The 15,333-nt window shown below is 49.7% G+C and overlaps 2 protein-coding genes across 3 annotated transcripts in view; one reads left to right on the forward strand and one right to left on the reverse strand.

The window, feature by feature from the left end:
- Window positions 1–499, reverse strand: part of ZFP1 (ZFP1 zinc finger protein) — a 40,106-nt gene extending 39,607 nt beyond the window's left edge. Inside the window, exon 1 of one of the 2 annotated variants that reach the window (XM_005862613.2) lies at window positions 130–499. The gene's annotated coding sequence lies outside the window, so the exon portion shown is untranslated. The remainder of the gene's footprint in view (window positions 1–129) is intronic. The other variant, XM_014536741.1, reaches the window with a different exon arrangement.
- A 9,638-nt stretch (window positions 500–10,137) lies between these two features.
- Window positions 10,138–14,261, forward strand: LDHD (lactate dehydrogenase D). Its single transcript, XM_005862615.2, has 11 exons — window positions 10,138–10,253; window positions 11,072–11,184; window positions 11,400–11,541; window positions 11,762–11,903; window positions 12,015–12,174; window positions 12,482–12,681; window positions 12,776–12,904; window positions 12,982–13,109; window positions 13,523–13,613; window positions 13,695–13,806; window positions 13,895–14,261. Exons 1-11 carry the CDS (start codon window positions 10,179–10,181, stop codon window positions 14,058–14,060), a joined length of 1,458 nt encoding a protein of 485 aa, XP_005862677.1. The 5' UTR covers window positions 10,138–10,178; the 3' UTR covers window positions 14,061–14,261.
- The last annotated feature ends 1,072 nt before the right edge of the window (window positions 14,262–15,333 follow it).

The following is a 15,333-nucleotide window of genomic DNA, read 5'->3' on the forward strand; positions in this document are numbered from 1 at the left end:
CCAAGGGTCACCGCCCCCAGCGAGTCGCCGAAGTTTGGGCTCCCACCCCGCGTGGGCACGAGCCCATCCCTCATCTCCTTCTTCTCGGCCCCCCGGCCCCACGGAGCTGCCTGTCAGCCTCCCTCATACCTAGAAGGGCCAGTCTCCACTCGTGGCTCAGTGCCAGGCCCGGTCACAGCGCGGGGCGGCGAAGATACGTGGAAACCCAGGGCCCTGTCACCCACTCGCGGCTGGAGGTGGGGGAAGGGCGGCCGCCGGTGCGCTCACAGCCTCGCACATGCGCAGATGCAGCGGCTGCTAGCCATCCCAGGGTCCTCCGAGGACCGGTCCAGCGATCTCCGAGACTACGTTTCCCATAAGTCCGCGGGGCCATGCTCTAGGGACTCTCAGGAAAGTCTTCGCCTGGCTTAGCCCGCTGGGAGGAGCGCTGACCAAGATAACCCCTTGGCTTGGACTGTTCATTTCGTCCAGGTCAGGTTATGAGTTACAATCACTATCTCCCCCCCAGTATAAAAACCTGCCTTTTAAAAGTTACACAGGTAATCTACGATATCTGTATTTGAAATAGAATCTATGTATAAAATAAAAGAAAGGAAAAAAAAGCGCAAATACCCATAATCTCACTTTTCAAAGATAACTGTTAAGTTCACACCTTTAAAATAGCATTGGCCATAAAGCTATTATGTACTGCAACTAGCTTTTTTACTTTGTTTAGAGCAGTTTTAGGTTCACAGTAAAATTTGAGGGGAAAAAGTACAGAAAGTTCCCAGATACCACCTTTCCCCACACATGTAGAGCCTCCTCCACTATTAGCATCCCCTACTAGAGTGGAACATTTGTTACAACCCAATGTATACTGACACATCACCCAAAGTCAATAGTCTACATGAGGGTCCACTCTTGGGGTCATATATTCTATGGGTTTTGATAAATATGAAATGACATGTATCCACCACTATAGTATCAGAATAGTTCCACTGCCCTAAAAATCCCCTGTGCTCCATCTATTCATTTCTCCCTCTTTCTCCCTGAGCCCTTGGCTAATCTGTTTTCTTCACAGTTTTTGCCTTTTCCAGAACGTTAGATAGTTGGAATCATGCAGTATGTAGTCTTTTCAGATTGGTTTCTTTACTTAGTATATGCATTTAAGGCTTAATAGCTCATTTCCTCTAGATATACTACAATTAATCCATTCACCTATTGGACATCTTGGTTACTATCAAGTTTTGACAATTATGAATAAAGCTGCTATAATCATACACAGGGTCTTCTGTGCACATAAAATAAGTTATTCATTTGGATAAATATCAAGGATGACAATTGTTAGGTCATACGGTAAGAACAATCTAACAGTTTTGTAAAAAAAAACAACAAAAAAAAAACCAAAGGCAGAATTCATAAAGGAAATAACTGACAAATTCAACTATAGAAAAAAGTTAAATTTTGAAAAAAACATGCTATAAGCAAAGTTAAAGACAAACTGGGAAAATATATGAGTTACATGTATGCAAGAAAAAAGATAGCCTTAATTTATAAATTCCTTTTTTTTACTCTTATTAAAATTTTAATTTATTGGGGTGATATTGATTAATAAAACTATATAGGTTTTAGGGGTACAGTTCTCTAATACATCAGTTGTTATTGCATTGTGTGTTCACAACCCCTATAAACTCTTCTTGAAACTTAATTTAACCCCAATAAGAAAAATAAGATAAGGTTATAAATAGCCAATTTAAAAAGAAATACATAGAACAATAAAGGTGTCACAAATGTTTCTCTTTGCTAAAAATAAAAGAACAATATTATAACATATGTCATATCATGGTATAAGTTTGGCCAATATATTGATACCCAGGGTTGGAACAATTAGGAAAAATATTTTTTATACAATCCTAATAGGACTATACTACTAAAATCTTTCTGAAGGCTTTATTGTATCAAAATTTTAAATTATCGTCCTGACTGGTTTGGCTCAGTGGATAGAGCATTGGCCTGCGGACTCAAGGGTCCCAGGTTCGATTCCGGTCAAGGGCATATACCTTGGTTGCGGGCACATCCCCAGTGGGGAGTGTGCAGGAGGCAGCTGATTGATGTTTCTCTCTCATCGATGTTTCGGACTCTCTATCCCTTTCCCTTCCTCTGTAAAAAATCAATAAAAAAATATATTTAAAAAAATTTTTTAAATTATCATAGCCTTTAATCTAGTTCAAAAGTGCATGTACAGAATATTCTCACATTGCAACTTATATTTGCAAAACATTGGAAACAATCTAAAAACCTTTCAATAGATAAAAGTAAAATAAATTGCCGAAACCGGTTTGGCTCAGTGGATAGAGCGTCGGCCTGTGGACTGAAAGGTCCCAGGTTCGATTCCGGTCAAGGGCATGTACCTTGGTTGCGGGCACATCCCCAGTAAGAGATGTGCAGGAGGCAGCTGATCGATGTTTCTCTCTCATCGATGTTTCTAACTCTCTATCTCTCTCCCTTCCTCTCTGTAAAAAATCAATAAAATATATTTTTTTTAAAAAAAGTAAAATAAATTATGTGATAAGTAAATAGAATTTGGGGAGACAATGAAAATGATAATGTATACTAACTACATGGCAGAAGTATCTAATTCAGGAATTTTTCAAAAATGTAGATCAGCCGAAACCGGTTTGGCTCAGTGGATAGAGCGTTGGCCTGTGGACTGAAAGGTCCCAGGTTCGATTCTGGTCAAGGGCATGTACCTTGGTTGCGGGCACATCCCCAGTGGGAGATGTGCAGGAGGCAGCTGATCGATGTTTCTCTCTCATCGATGTTTCTAACTCTCTATCTCTCTCCCTTCCTCTCTGTAAAAATTCAATAAAATATATTTTAAAAATGTAGATCAAAGAAGAGTAGATAGAATGTGATTCCATTTTTATAAAAATTATGTATATTTTGAAAGAATTAATGAAATGGTTTTCTTTGCCATTTATATGCTGAAAACACTGGGTTGTTTATTCTGAAGAATTTCCAGACAATCTGGATTTTCCTGATGACCTTAAATTTTAATTATCAATTTTTGTTCTTTCATCTAGACTCTGAACTTGAGAAGGTCGATGTTTAAGAAATTTTGGCCAAATTTTAGCAGTGATTCCTCACTCTTTGCCAGGTCTTACAATGATTCTTTTTTAAAGTGATTGAGTGATGGCTTCAGGTTTCTCCTCCAGGTGTGTGTTTGTTGTTGTTTTTTAAAATATATTTTTATTTATTTCAGAAAGGAAGGGAGAGGGAGAGATGGAAACATCAATGATGTGAATCATTGATCAGCTTCCTCCTGCACACCCGACACTGGGGATGGGGCCCACAACCCTGGGCATGTGCCCTTGACCAGAATAGAACCTGGGACCCTTCAGTCCGCAGGCCGATGCTCTACCCACTGAGCAAACTGGCTAGGGCTCCCCTAGTGTTGTTAGTTCCTACTCTTTTATTCAGAATTTCTGCCATCAAGATTGTCAAGCTTCTGGGTAGCAGACACAGTGTGAGGGCACAGCTGTGAGCGCCTCGTGAGCTTACATTCTAGTCGGGAGGACAGGCAATAAGCACTAAGTGAAATACAGCATGTCAGGTGGCATTCACTGCTAAAATGCTGGTATCAGGAGTGCTGGCAGCGGGTGGTGGTGGTGCACTTTTGAACAGAGTGAATAGGGAAGTCTTTACTGAACAGATAAGGTTGAACCAAGACCCCATAATCAGATATTAGGATCCATAACCAGATCCCTACTGGCAGATGTTCCTTTCCTTGGATTATTTCCAACGTCTGAGAACACCACTCCATCTAAGCACCAATTCCTCATGGCAAGTGGACCTGCCTCCTTCTTTTATACCTGAGATGATGGGAAGGAATGAGACCTAATCACAGCTCTCCCCTCCTCATTTGGGCTCTCGTAAGTGGCCTTCAATCTATTTTTCTCGGCAAAATTTCAAAGCAGGAAGCCTGCAAAAATTATCCTGATACAAAGCAGAGTGAATATCTCATGCTCTTTCCTTTATTTTTAACATAAGTTAACTCTGGGGAATGAAACAGCTGAAACCTTGCAAAATCCAGTTATTTTACTGAGCATTTGACAAGTCAATCTTTCTCCCTGATGAATGGAGGATTCTTACACGGCCAATGACTTAGAAAGGATCCTCTGGGCATACGAGGACTGTCTTTCTCATTTATCTCTGCCTTCCCAGCACTGTGCTTGGCATAGGTGAGAAATGGATGAATGACCTGACGATGCTTGAAACCCAACTACTACCAGCACCATCCAATCCTGTGGCCCTGTCCACCTGAGTAACAAGTGCTGCCCCTGCATCCTGCATCCTGCTGGAGTGGGCATTACCAGCATCACCCCATTTTTCAGTGCTGCCCATGTGAGTGAAACAGGTGTGCCCCTGCATAGTGCCAGAGGAGGTAGCTGCCCCTTCAGTCCCTCCTCCTGCTGGCCAGGTCTTGGGAATGCAAAGAACTCCAGCTAGTTCCTTGCTCTATCCCCTCCTTGTGGAGCAACACCTAACGATTTTCTTATTTATTCTACATTGAGAAGGAAAAGAGTCGTAGTCATTCTGAGTAAGTGTTAGTATTGGAAGTATTGTTTTTATAGAGGATTTAGAGATAACTTCATGTAGGTCAGGACGACATAGGTATAACTATTACCAGGCAAAGTACTATTAGAAAATGAAGCCTTTGAATCAAAGCTTCCCTTATTTTATGTGTAGACCAGAGATAAAAGGATCAGGGATCTGTTAGTCCGAATACCTGTTTACAAATGGAAAAAACTAAAGCCTGGAGAAGTCAACAATTCTGCCCAGCCAGTGTGGTTCAGTGGTTGAGCCTCGACCCCTGAACCAAGAGGTCACTAGTTCGGCTGCCAATCAGGGCACATGCCAGGGTAGTGGGCTTGATCCCCAGTAGGGGCCATGCAGGGGGCAGCCGATGGATGATGTTTTTCTCTCATGGATGTTTCTATCTCTCTATCCTTCTCATTTCCTCTCTCTGTAAAGATCAATAAAAACATGAAATAAAATAAAAACAACAAGTTTTAATTCTGACAAAGATAATCTATTTATGGTTTCAAAATGCTAATATGACTGTGTCCAGGTGTCCCTATGGGAACCTTTTTTCTGCCTAGGGCCATTTGGATATTTATAACATTATTCGCAGGCCATACAAAATTATCAAGTTAAAAATCAAACACAGCCTGCTATGTTTGATCAAACATTTAATGAACTCACCCCTAATGCCTTGGCAGGGCCAGACCAAATGATTTCGCAAGCCTTATATGGCTTGTGAGACGTTACCCACCCCTGCAAGTCTAGAAGGACTCAGAGAATTCAGCAAGCAGTTAATACTCCTGGTTACAGTTTACTGAGTGGAATGATACAGACTAAAATCACAGTGGGAAAAGGTACAAAGGTCAGGGTCCTAAAGACACCAGAACAAGATTCCAGTTGTCCTCTCTCAGTGGAGTCTCGCAGGCTGCGCTCAGCTCTCCCAGCGATGACGTGTGACAACACATACGAAGTGTTGCTAACCAGATGCTCACCAGAGCCTTGGTGTCCGGGGGTTTTATTAGGGCGTGGTCACAGGTGTGTCTGGCTGCCTCTACAGCGGATCTTGGTCTCCAGACCCGGCAGAGGTCAAGCTGATACCATGTGGCCCAAGGCACCCAGGATAAATCACATTGCTGGCATAGACTATCTGGCTGGCCCAAGGCCTCCAGGTAAAGAAAGACACTCTTCTCAGGCAGGATACTGCAAGCGCTTAGAGATAACCTCCCAAGAGCGTGGCAACGGCTGAACCTTTCTTCACAAGGTACAGGGTTTAGTCAGTCCAGGCTTGCTTAGTCAACCCTTTACTGCATAATGAGCTACGGTGCTTCTTTTATGCCATGAGAAACTGGTTTTGTATTTTGTTTTTCTAGAAAAGCAATACTGAAGAACACTGAGGTAATAATTATCTTCTCCTCCCTTAGACACAATCATTTCTTTGTGTCCAACGGTTAGGTCGCATTTGCCAAACAGCATGAAGGAAACTTATTCCTGTATCAGAAGTACTTGATATCAGTGGGATTTGGAGTTGATTATGAAAAAGAAGTGGCCCCAACGAAGGGCCCACCTGCCTCCACGCCCTCTGCAACACGACTTTGCAGGTTTTCTTACCAGAAGGTGCAGTCTCTTTCCCCACCTCTTCAGTTGAGGCTGGCCTGGTGACTGGCTTTGGACACAATCTTAAAGTCTTAAAGAATCTCCCCCAATATATTTATTAAATTCAAAGAGAAAAATAGTAACTGGGCAGTGCAGAAACTCCACAGACATCACTTAAACTACGTGATCAAGGTTAACATCACAATAACAGGACATATCAACTCTTTTTTTTTTTAATATATTTTATTGATTTTTCACAGAGAGGAAGAGAGAGGGATAGAGAGTTAGAAACATCAATGAGAGAGAAACATCCATCAGCTGCCTCCTGCACACCTCCTACTGGGGATGTGCCCGCAACCAAGGTACATGCCCTTGGCCGGAATCGAACCTGGGACCCTTCAGTCCGCAGGCCGACGCTCTATCTACTGAGCCAAACCGGTCAGGGCGACATATCAACTCTTATACTACTGATACGATGCACTGAGAAGGACACGCCAGTTCTGTGGTATTCTTACCGAAGACCTCAATCTCTTGAGAAAATGTGGAACAACCCAAATTGAGGAATAGTCTATAAAGGAACTGTTAGTACTAAAGATGTCAAGGTCAGGTCCTAGCTAATTTTCTCAGTGGTTAGAGCACCGGCCTGTGGACTGAAGGGTCACAGATTCAATTCCAGTCAAGAGCACATACCTCGGTTGCAGTCTCCATACCTGGCCCTGGTTGGGGCCCGTGCAGGAGGTAACCAATCAGTGTGTCTCTCTTACATCATTGTTTCTCTCTCTGTGTGTATCTTCCCTTTGCTTCTACTCTCTCTAAAAATCAGTGGGAAAAAATATTCTCAAGTGGAGATTAACAAAAAAGAAAATGTCAAGGTCAGAAAGACAAGGAAAGCCTGAGGAACTGTCGCAAACTGCTGGAGAAGACAACTAAATGCAGTGTGAGGTGTTGGACTAAATCCTGGACAAAACAAACACCCCCCAAAAAGGAGGATGTCAGTGGAAAAATAGAGGTGAAATCCAATTTGTAGTTTAGTATTGTACCAATTCCCTAACTGTACCAATTAGTTTTTTTTACCAGTTCTTTTTTAAAAACTCCTTTTAAAAAATTATTGTTTTGGAAAGAGAGAGATTTGTTGTTCCACTTTATACCTTCATTGGTTGACTCATGTATGTGCCCTGACCAGGGATTGAACCCACAACCTTGGTGTATTGGGACAATGTTCCAAATAACTAAGCTACCTGGTGGCCAGGGCCTTCCCAGTTCTTAGTTTTGATATTTGTGCTATGGTTATCTACGACATCAACATTAGTGTGACAACTAAGTGAAGAAGAGTATATAGGAGTCCTCTCTACTATTTTTGCAATTTTTCTGTAAGTGTAAAATCATTTCGAAATAGAAACTTACAAATAATATGAATACTCACCCTTTATCTGTTACTCATGTAAAAAAGTTGTCCTCTTCCGGCTCTGTGGTCCATTTCTAAGCTGGTGCCTTCGCCGCACCTTCCAAAGGCCATTCCTTCTATTGCTCTGTGAGGTGAGTGGCTCTGGATGGTGAGGGAGACTTTAGGATCAGTGAATCCCATGGTCGGTAACGAATCCCACTACTACACCTCCTTTGTTAAAAAGTGAGTCACCTGGCCTGAGGTGATGTCATTACTATACCATGTTGATGGATCAAACACTGTGAGCCTCAGACAGAGGGGCTGGAAGAGGCCGCGTAGGCAGGAGAGGCAGAGCTTGCCCATGTGTGTTGTGTTGACTTCAGTCAAGAGTTGCTGCTCCCCTTCCTGAGGGGAATGTAAGCAACTTGTTGCCAGGGGCCCTGACTGGCTGGTCTCCCTGAGGAAGGGCACCGTGTGGGGGATTCAGTGTGGCAGTAGGGGAGACCCACAGCAGTAGCAGTAGCTAGATCAGTCTTAGTGAGCGGGTGCCCATGCGGGTGGGCCCATTATTAGCCCGTATCCCTACTACCATTATGGCAGCACTGGGGTGGTTATTGAGAGAGCGTGGCCGATGACAACTGGCTGAATCCTGCTTTCCACTTCATTTATTCTCCTGCATGGTAGATGTTCTCTGGTGGGCACTGACATGTGATATAAAGATCTCACTTTGTACCTACTCCTATTGCTCCAACTACATGCCTCTTCTCCAACCTCCTTGACCCTAATTTTCTAATCTTTCCCCTCATAGGCTCCTGGCCAACCAGCCAAGCCATTCATCATTGCCCACGGGGTCGTATACACTCTTCTGGCGAGCCAGTTTTCTTTCTACAAAAGGGCATGGCCAGATACATGACCTGGAGCTCTGCCAACTGGGAGGATTTCAGGGTTACCCCTAAGTGGGGCTGTGCAGCAGCATCAGTCCATTTTCAGCTTACATCCTCATATTGAGCCAACCCACTCAGGAATCAAGCGTGAAATCTCCCCTCCTCTATCAGCTGGTCATAAAGGTTCCCCCCGGGTGGCCATAGGTATGAGCTGAGGAAGAAGAGTTGGCCAGGCAATGGTGGGTGACTGGCCACCCACTTATGGAGCTTACTTTGCCCTCCGGCCTGCCTGTGCCCCATTTTGTTGGTTTCTTTTGCCTTTATAATGGATTGTTTTGGACCTGCATGGTCCCTTGATGTCTTGGGTCCCATTCACCATCTTACCCAGGACCTAGTAGTAGGCCAGGGGCAGTTTTTTGAATAGTGTATAACAGCTCTTTGTTGCAGATGGCATGGCCCTGCTCCAGACCTTAGGGATCTACATGGCGATTCTTTTAGGGTTTGCCACACTCTCTACCTGGCATCTCTTCCCCAAGCATAGACAGCGCTAACACCGTTAGCTACATGCGGCTAATGGCTACCATATTGGGAAACACAGATGTAGCTTTCCATCAGCACAGAAAATTGTATTGGACAGCGCCACATCTAGATCTAACCGTTTATAAGAAATACAAGATTAGAGAAATACATGAATCAATACCACAAGGATGCAACCATCCAAAAACGGAATGTGGAAAATTCTACAGAACAGGTGACCCAGTTTCCTTAACAAATAAATGGTATGGAAAAAGGCGGGGAGAGGGAAACTGCTGTTGACTGAAAGAGATTTATGAGACACATCAAACAAATACATTTAGTGGACTTTCATGGAATCATGATTTGAACTAGCCAACTATGAAAGAGTTTTGTTTTGTTTTTTTTTGTTTTTTGAGACAAACCACACATTGAGAGTGGAAATGTGAATTCATTCGAGTGTGGTTGGGGAGAAGGACCGAAGTAGATGTTTGTATTCCTGATTCGATTGGGAAGAAAAACACTAGGAATAGATTTATCACAATGTTAGCTACATGCTCCTTCAACTTTGCTGTGGCAAGAAAACTGAGCTTGAAATACTTTCAAAAGCAGAAGCCACATCACTCTCCAGGAGGGCCCTGGGATCTGCCCAGTGGGAGGGTGGAGATGAAAGGGATGCAACAGTCTTTTCCTTCACTAACCTGGTGAACTGCTATTTATCCTTAGCTCCCCTCTTCCAGGAAGGCTTCCTGGATTGCCACACTGCCCTACTCCATCTCATCCCTTGCACTTTTCCTCCTCACAGCCCTGATTTCACCTACTCTATGACAATGGAGCTGAGACTTGCAGGGTGAGAAAGACAAGGGTGTGGCCAAGGCCCTGAGCCTGGCTGGAGCTGAGAGTATGCAGCAAGGGAATATGAAGCTGGAGCTCAGAGGCCAAAGAGGAGATTGGGAGGAAGTGGGGTAGATGGAGAGGTAAGTGGGAACTGGCAGGACCTTTAAGACCATGGCAAGGAGCCTACCTTTGTTTGAAGAACCACGGGAAGCCCTGCTATTCTGTTTCCCTTTGTGTTAGGCGAGTCTTTCCTTTAGAAGTGCTGATCCTGGCAGACACACCTGACTTAGCAAGGTCTGGCAGCGCCACCTTAAGGAGTGCCACCTTAAGCAGGCTCCACCCTGGGCACAGCCAATGGGCGGGTGCAGCTTAAGTGCCCACACTCCTTTCGCCACTGCCCAGCTATGGCCAATCTGCTACGGGCCACAGCAGCCTGGGGGCTGTTCCCCTGCAGGGGTTACTGCTCCCGGATAAGGCAGGTAGGCAGGAAAAGCTCCCTGGAGGGTGGGCTCCCCCCACATGCCAAGTCCCACCAGGCTCTGTGCTGCCCCAGCACCATGTGACCTTGAACAGAGGATCCATGGGCTCACCTGGTGTCCAGCATGGGTGTTGAGTGCATTGGCCAAGGCTCCCCAGCTGTAGGGGGTGAAAGGTCTGTGGGCTGCAGGGTGTCCCTTTGGGGCGCCCAGATGTATATACACCTTTTGAAAGAGTGTTTGGGAGGCAAGGACTTGAGTTCTAGGCTAGGCTCTGTCTTTGACTCGCTGGCCTCGATTGCCCATCTGTAAAATGGGCAGAAAGCCCCAGAAAGGCTCTAAGAGCCCTACAAGTCCCCAGGCAGGGCCGAATGGGGCCGGGGCACCGTAGTTGGTGGGCAATGGGGCTTTTTCTTCCTGTCCTTCCTTTCTCAAGCGCTGTCCCTGGCGTGCTTAGAGCAGTGCCTGGCTGGCCTTAGAGAAGGGACAGAGATGAGTAACCTTTCCAAGTCACTGAGGCAGGGCTGGCTACGTTATGGAACCCTGCTGACGACCCTTTTTGTAGAGTGAATCTGGTTCTTTTCGTCCAGTGGCAGTTTTTCTGAAGTAAAATACTGCCCTTGGTTCTGTTTGGAAAGGGGCATACCTGCAGAGTGGATCTGCTGCTGGGGGGCCCACTGGCAAGGCCTGGACTTTGGAGGCAGTGTCAGGGGGGCAGGCAGAGGAGGCCAGAGATGCTAGCAGCCCCTCTCCCACTCCAGCCCCTCACCCCCACCTGCCCCAGGGGCAGGCCTGTGGCCCCAAGTGTTTCTTCCCTGCAGGGCAAACTCAGCGAGGACTTTGTGGAGGCTCTGAAGGCAGTTGTGGGGAGCCCCCGTGTGTCTACTGCTGCTGCAGTCCTACAACAACATGGGCACGATGAGTCGATGCACAGGTGTGTGTGGGGGTCCCCTCCTCTGTCAGAGCCCCTGGCCGAGAGTGAGGGTTCTGGGCTGGCTTCTCCCCCACCCGCTTGTTTTGGGGTACGCTGGCATTCTCTCCTCCATACCCCAGCCGCATGTGCAGCCCCAGGCCCTATAATACCTTGGGGATCCTGAGCAGGCCCAGGGAGTCTCATGCCCCCCTAAACTGCTGAGGGTCTGGTTCTAGGTGCCAACCTCCGGACGCCGTGGTGTGGCCCCAGAATGTGGAGCAAGTCAGCCAGCTGGCAGCCCTGTGCTACAGCCAAGGCATGCCCATCATCCCCTTTGGCACAGGCACTGGGCTGGAGGGCGGAGTCTGTGCTGTGCAGGTATGGTGGCCCCTCCCTGGTCCCATCACACTTGTCACATTTGTGCCCCCCCCACACACTCAGCTTGGTGGCTCAGGTCCAATCCTTCTTACCTGCCATCTGAGGATCTAGTCTGGCTGCTGGGAAGTCAGCTTCAAGGTGGGGGTCGGGGGTCTGGGGCCTGGGGCCTGTGGCTGGCAGAAAAACTAGGTCAACCAACCCCTGGTACCCCTTTTGCCAGGGTGGTGTCTGCTTCAATCTGACCCACATGGACCGAATCCTGGCGCTGAATACAGAAGACTTCTCTGTGGTGGTGGAGCCCGGCGTCACCCGCAAAGCGCTCAACACCCACCTGCGGGACAGTGGCCTCTGGTTTCCTGTGGGTAGGCTGGGACCCTGAGGGCTCCCTGGAGGCAAGGCTCTTTTGGGGACTTGCGGGGTCCCCTCTGCCCCTGGGCGTCTGCCCCAGGCTGCCTCCTGCCTGCCCTCTCCAGACCCAGGTGCAGACGCCTCTCTCTGCGGCATGGCAGCCACGGGGGCCTCAGGCACCAACGCTGTGCGCTATGGCACTATTCGGGACAACGTGCTGAACCTGGAGGTAGTGCTGCCTGGCGGGCAGCTGCTTCACACCGCGGGCCAGGGCCGTCATTACCGGTGAGCACCCGCCCCCCACAGAGAATGCGCCTCTCCCCTAGGCGGCCGGGCTTCTGAAACGGTCACATGGGACAAAGCGGATGGTAGTGGAGTTTGTTCTTCTTGCACAAGGCCTACATCGTCTGTGCCAGGGAATTTATGCCTTGATGGCAGTCTGAGCCGAGGGGGCAACCCCAACCTCGGGCTCAGTACCACCCTTGGCAGGGGCCTGGGGACAGCGCCCCAACTTCTGGCTCCAGACTTCTCACCAGAAATCCGTTGTCACGTGGCCTGGGCACTCACCTACCTGTGTGTCCCCGGGGCCCAGGAAGAGCGCAGCTGGCTACAACCTCACCGGGCTCTTTGTGGGCTCAGAGGGAACCCTGGGCCTCATCACAGCCGCCACACTGCGCCTGCACCCTGCCCCCGAGGCCACGGTGGCCGCCACCTGTGCGTTCCCCAGTGTCCAGGCGGCCGTGGACAGCACTGTGCACATCCTCCAGGCTGCAGTACCTGTGGCCCGCATTGGTGAGCCGGGAACTGGGCAGTCCAGGTGGGCTTCTCAGAAGAGGCCCCCTTTGAAGACCAGCCCTCACTTCACCTGCCCTCTCCTTGGTCCCAGAGTTCCTGGATGAGGTCATGATGGACGCCTGCAACAGGCACAGCAAACTGGACTGCTGCGTGGCACCCACGCTCTTCCTCGAGTTCCATGGCTCCGAGCAGGCCTTGGTGGAGCAGGTGCAGCGGACAGGTGTGCTGGGGAGCTGGGGGGCAGGGGCACAGGCTGCCCAGCGTAGGGTCTGGAGTCAATTCCCCCGTCCCCTGCAGAGGAGATCACCCAGTCCAATGGAGCCTTCCACTTCTCCTGGGCCAAGGAGGCGGAGGAGCGCAGCCGGCTCTGGACCGCCCGGCACAATGCTTGGTACGCAGCCCTGGCCCTGCGGCCGGGCTGCAAGGTGAGCTGGGCTGAGGGGAAGTGGGACCCACGGCTCACCCATGGACCCTTTGCTCAGCCCACTAACTTGGTGTCCAGAGCAGCAGGCTAAGCCCACAGCAGGCAGAACGGCCCCCACTTAGCCATTAGAGGCAAAGCAGTCGTCTGTCAAACCCTCAGGAGGGGCCTCTGCATTGAGCCAGGCCGTGGGCACAGGGAAGGGGGGCTGGGAGGGACATAGCAAGGGTGGGGAGCAGAGAGCTGTGGAAGCCTTGGCTGGCAGTGTCTGGAGAACACGCACCGGCCATCATCTTGTACAGGGAAAACCGAGCCCTAGAGAGCAGGCAAGCCCCTTAGACCTTGACTCCTGTGACCCCTTACCTCTGGGCAGGCAGGGGGTGAGGGGAGAATCTCACAGGCCTGCCCCTGTTCCAGGGCTATGCCACTGACGTTTGTGTGCCCATCTCCCGGCTGCCGGAGATCCTGGTACAGGCCAAGGAGGACCTGAAGGCCTCGGGGCTCACAGGTGCTGCCTGCCCACTGCTGGCGTAGGGGGGAGGGGGGAAGGCTGGACTGGGAGCAGCAGCTGGGTCCTCTGGGCCTCCAGGAACCATTGTTGGACATGTGGGCGACGGCAACTTCCACTGCATCCTGCTGGTAGACCCGGAGGACACCGAGGAGCTCCGCAGGGTTGAGGCCTTTGCACACCGGCTGGGCAGGTAAGAGCAAAGTCCGGGCCAGGGAGGTGGGGGAGACTGAGGGGAGCGGGAGGAGCCCCCCGCTGATGGTCTCTTCACTGCTTCCCAGGCGGGCGCTGGCACTCCACGGTACATGCACAGGGGAACATGGCATTGGGCTGGGCAAGCGGCAGCTGCTGCAGGAGGAGGTAGGAGCCGTGGGCATAGAGACCATGCGGCAGCTCAAGGCCACACTGGATCCTCGAGGCCTCATGAACCCAGGCAAGGTGCTGTGAGGGGCTCCGAGCACTTGGCACACAAACCCCAGACAGTGGAACATCCTGCCTGGACTCTTCATGCCACAGAACAGCTCTGCCTTTGCCTCTTATCTGGAGCTCAAGGCCGGAAGAGGGGAGAGAAACCTGAAGGCCTGGCCCCTCCCTGGTCCTCTTGCTGTCCCAGGAGCCTTTGGTTCAATAAATGTGTAAGACGGTGAAGCTGCCTCCTCTCTCTCTTACACATCCTGTCCTGGCTGGGAGAGGTGCTGTGGGTCACCCCAAAGACCGAGATGACTCCCCTCCACCAAGGCCTCCCCATTGCTGGGAGCCTGGGACAAAGTCTGAGGAACTCAGCACCCTTAGCCCTCATAAACCTGAACCCCATTTGTGGCTGCCTGGAGGTGAGCAGGCAGAACCTGTGCACGGCCTCCTGCTCAGCACCCCCAGGTCATTTGGACAGTGACACCCCCATCCCTCGTTCCAGACCTGTCCTCTGACTTACTGCAGCCTGGGGAGGGGATGGTGCTCAGGCTACAGAGGGAGGTCACCTTCGGGAACTCCAGGGTCTGAGGACTTGCCCATGGTCAACATCACTTATGACAGACGCCCCCACTGAGTGCCAACTGGGCCTTAGAACGTTCTGTACATGTCCTTTAAGCAGCTGCTACGCATCACTGGAAATGCAAGTGAGGTTATTCTCCTTGTGCCATACCTCTCCAAGGTATGATTTGTTAAACTCCCAGCTCTTTTGCCCTCAAAGTCAGAATCTGTCTACCAGGAGGTATGCCCTGCCCTGGGATCCCAGGCCAGAGCTTCCGTCTGGGGTACCTGACAGCTGTTCCCCCTAAGCCCACTAGAGGGCGCCTGGCACCATAAACTTCAACACCCCATCAACTGCTGGGGCCCAGCTCTTAGCCCTCAGCCCTAGGGGAGGGGGCAGGGGATGTTGGCAAGTGCTGTCCTGGAAGCCAATTGCTCAACTCTCCACCCCCGTGCAGGTCCCTGGAGCGTATAGTGTGGGCCCAACTCCCTCATCCCCTGGCTCCTAAGGAAACAGGCTTGGCCAGCCAGGCAGGGGCAGCCTCCTTCACGCCTCACTCTCTCCAAGCCATCTGAGTTCCTTCCCTGCCTCCACCCCTAGACCCCCTCACCTCTTTCCATCTGCTGTTCAGGCCCTGGGCAGAGGTAGCCCTCTGTGACTCCTCAGTCTATTTGTTCCAGGAACCCGTCCTCTGTGTTAACCAACACTGGGTTGATCCTGGAGTTTGCTCCTCTGTGACTTGTCGTCCCC

Source organism: Myotis brandtii, unplaced genomic scaffold (assembly GCF_000412655.1).
Source record: "Myotis brandtii unplaced genomic scaffold, ASM41265v1 scaffold165, whole genome shotgun sequence".
Taxonomy (NCBI): Eukaryota; Metazoa; Chordata; class Mammalia; order Chiroptera; family Vespertilionidae; genus Myotis; species Myotis brandtii.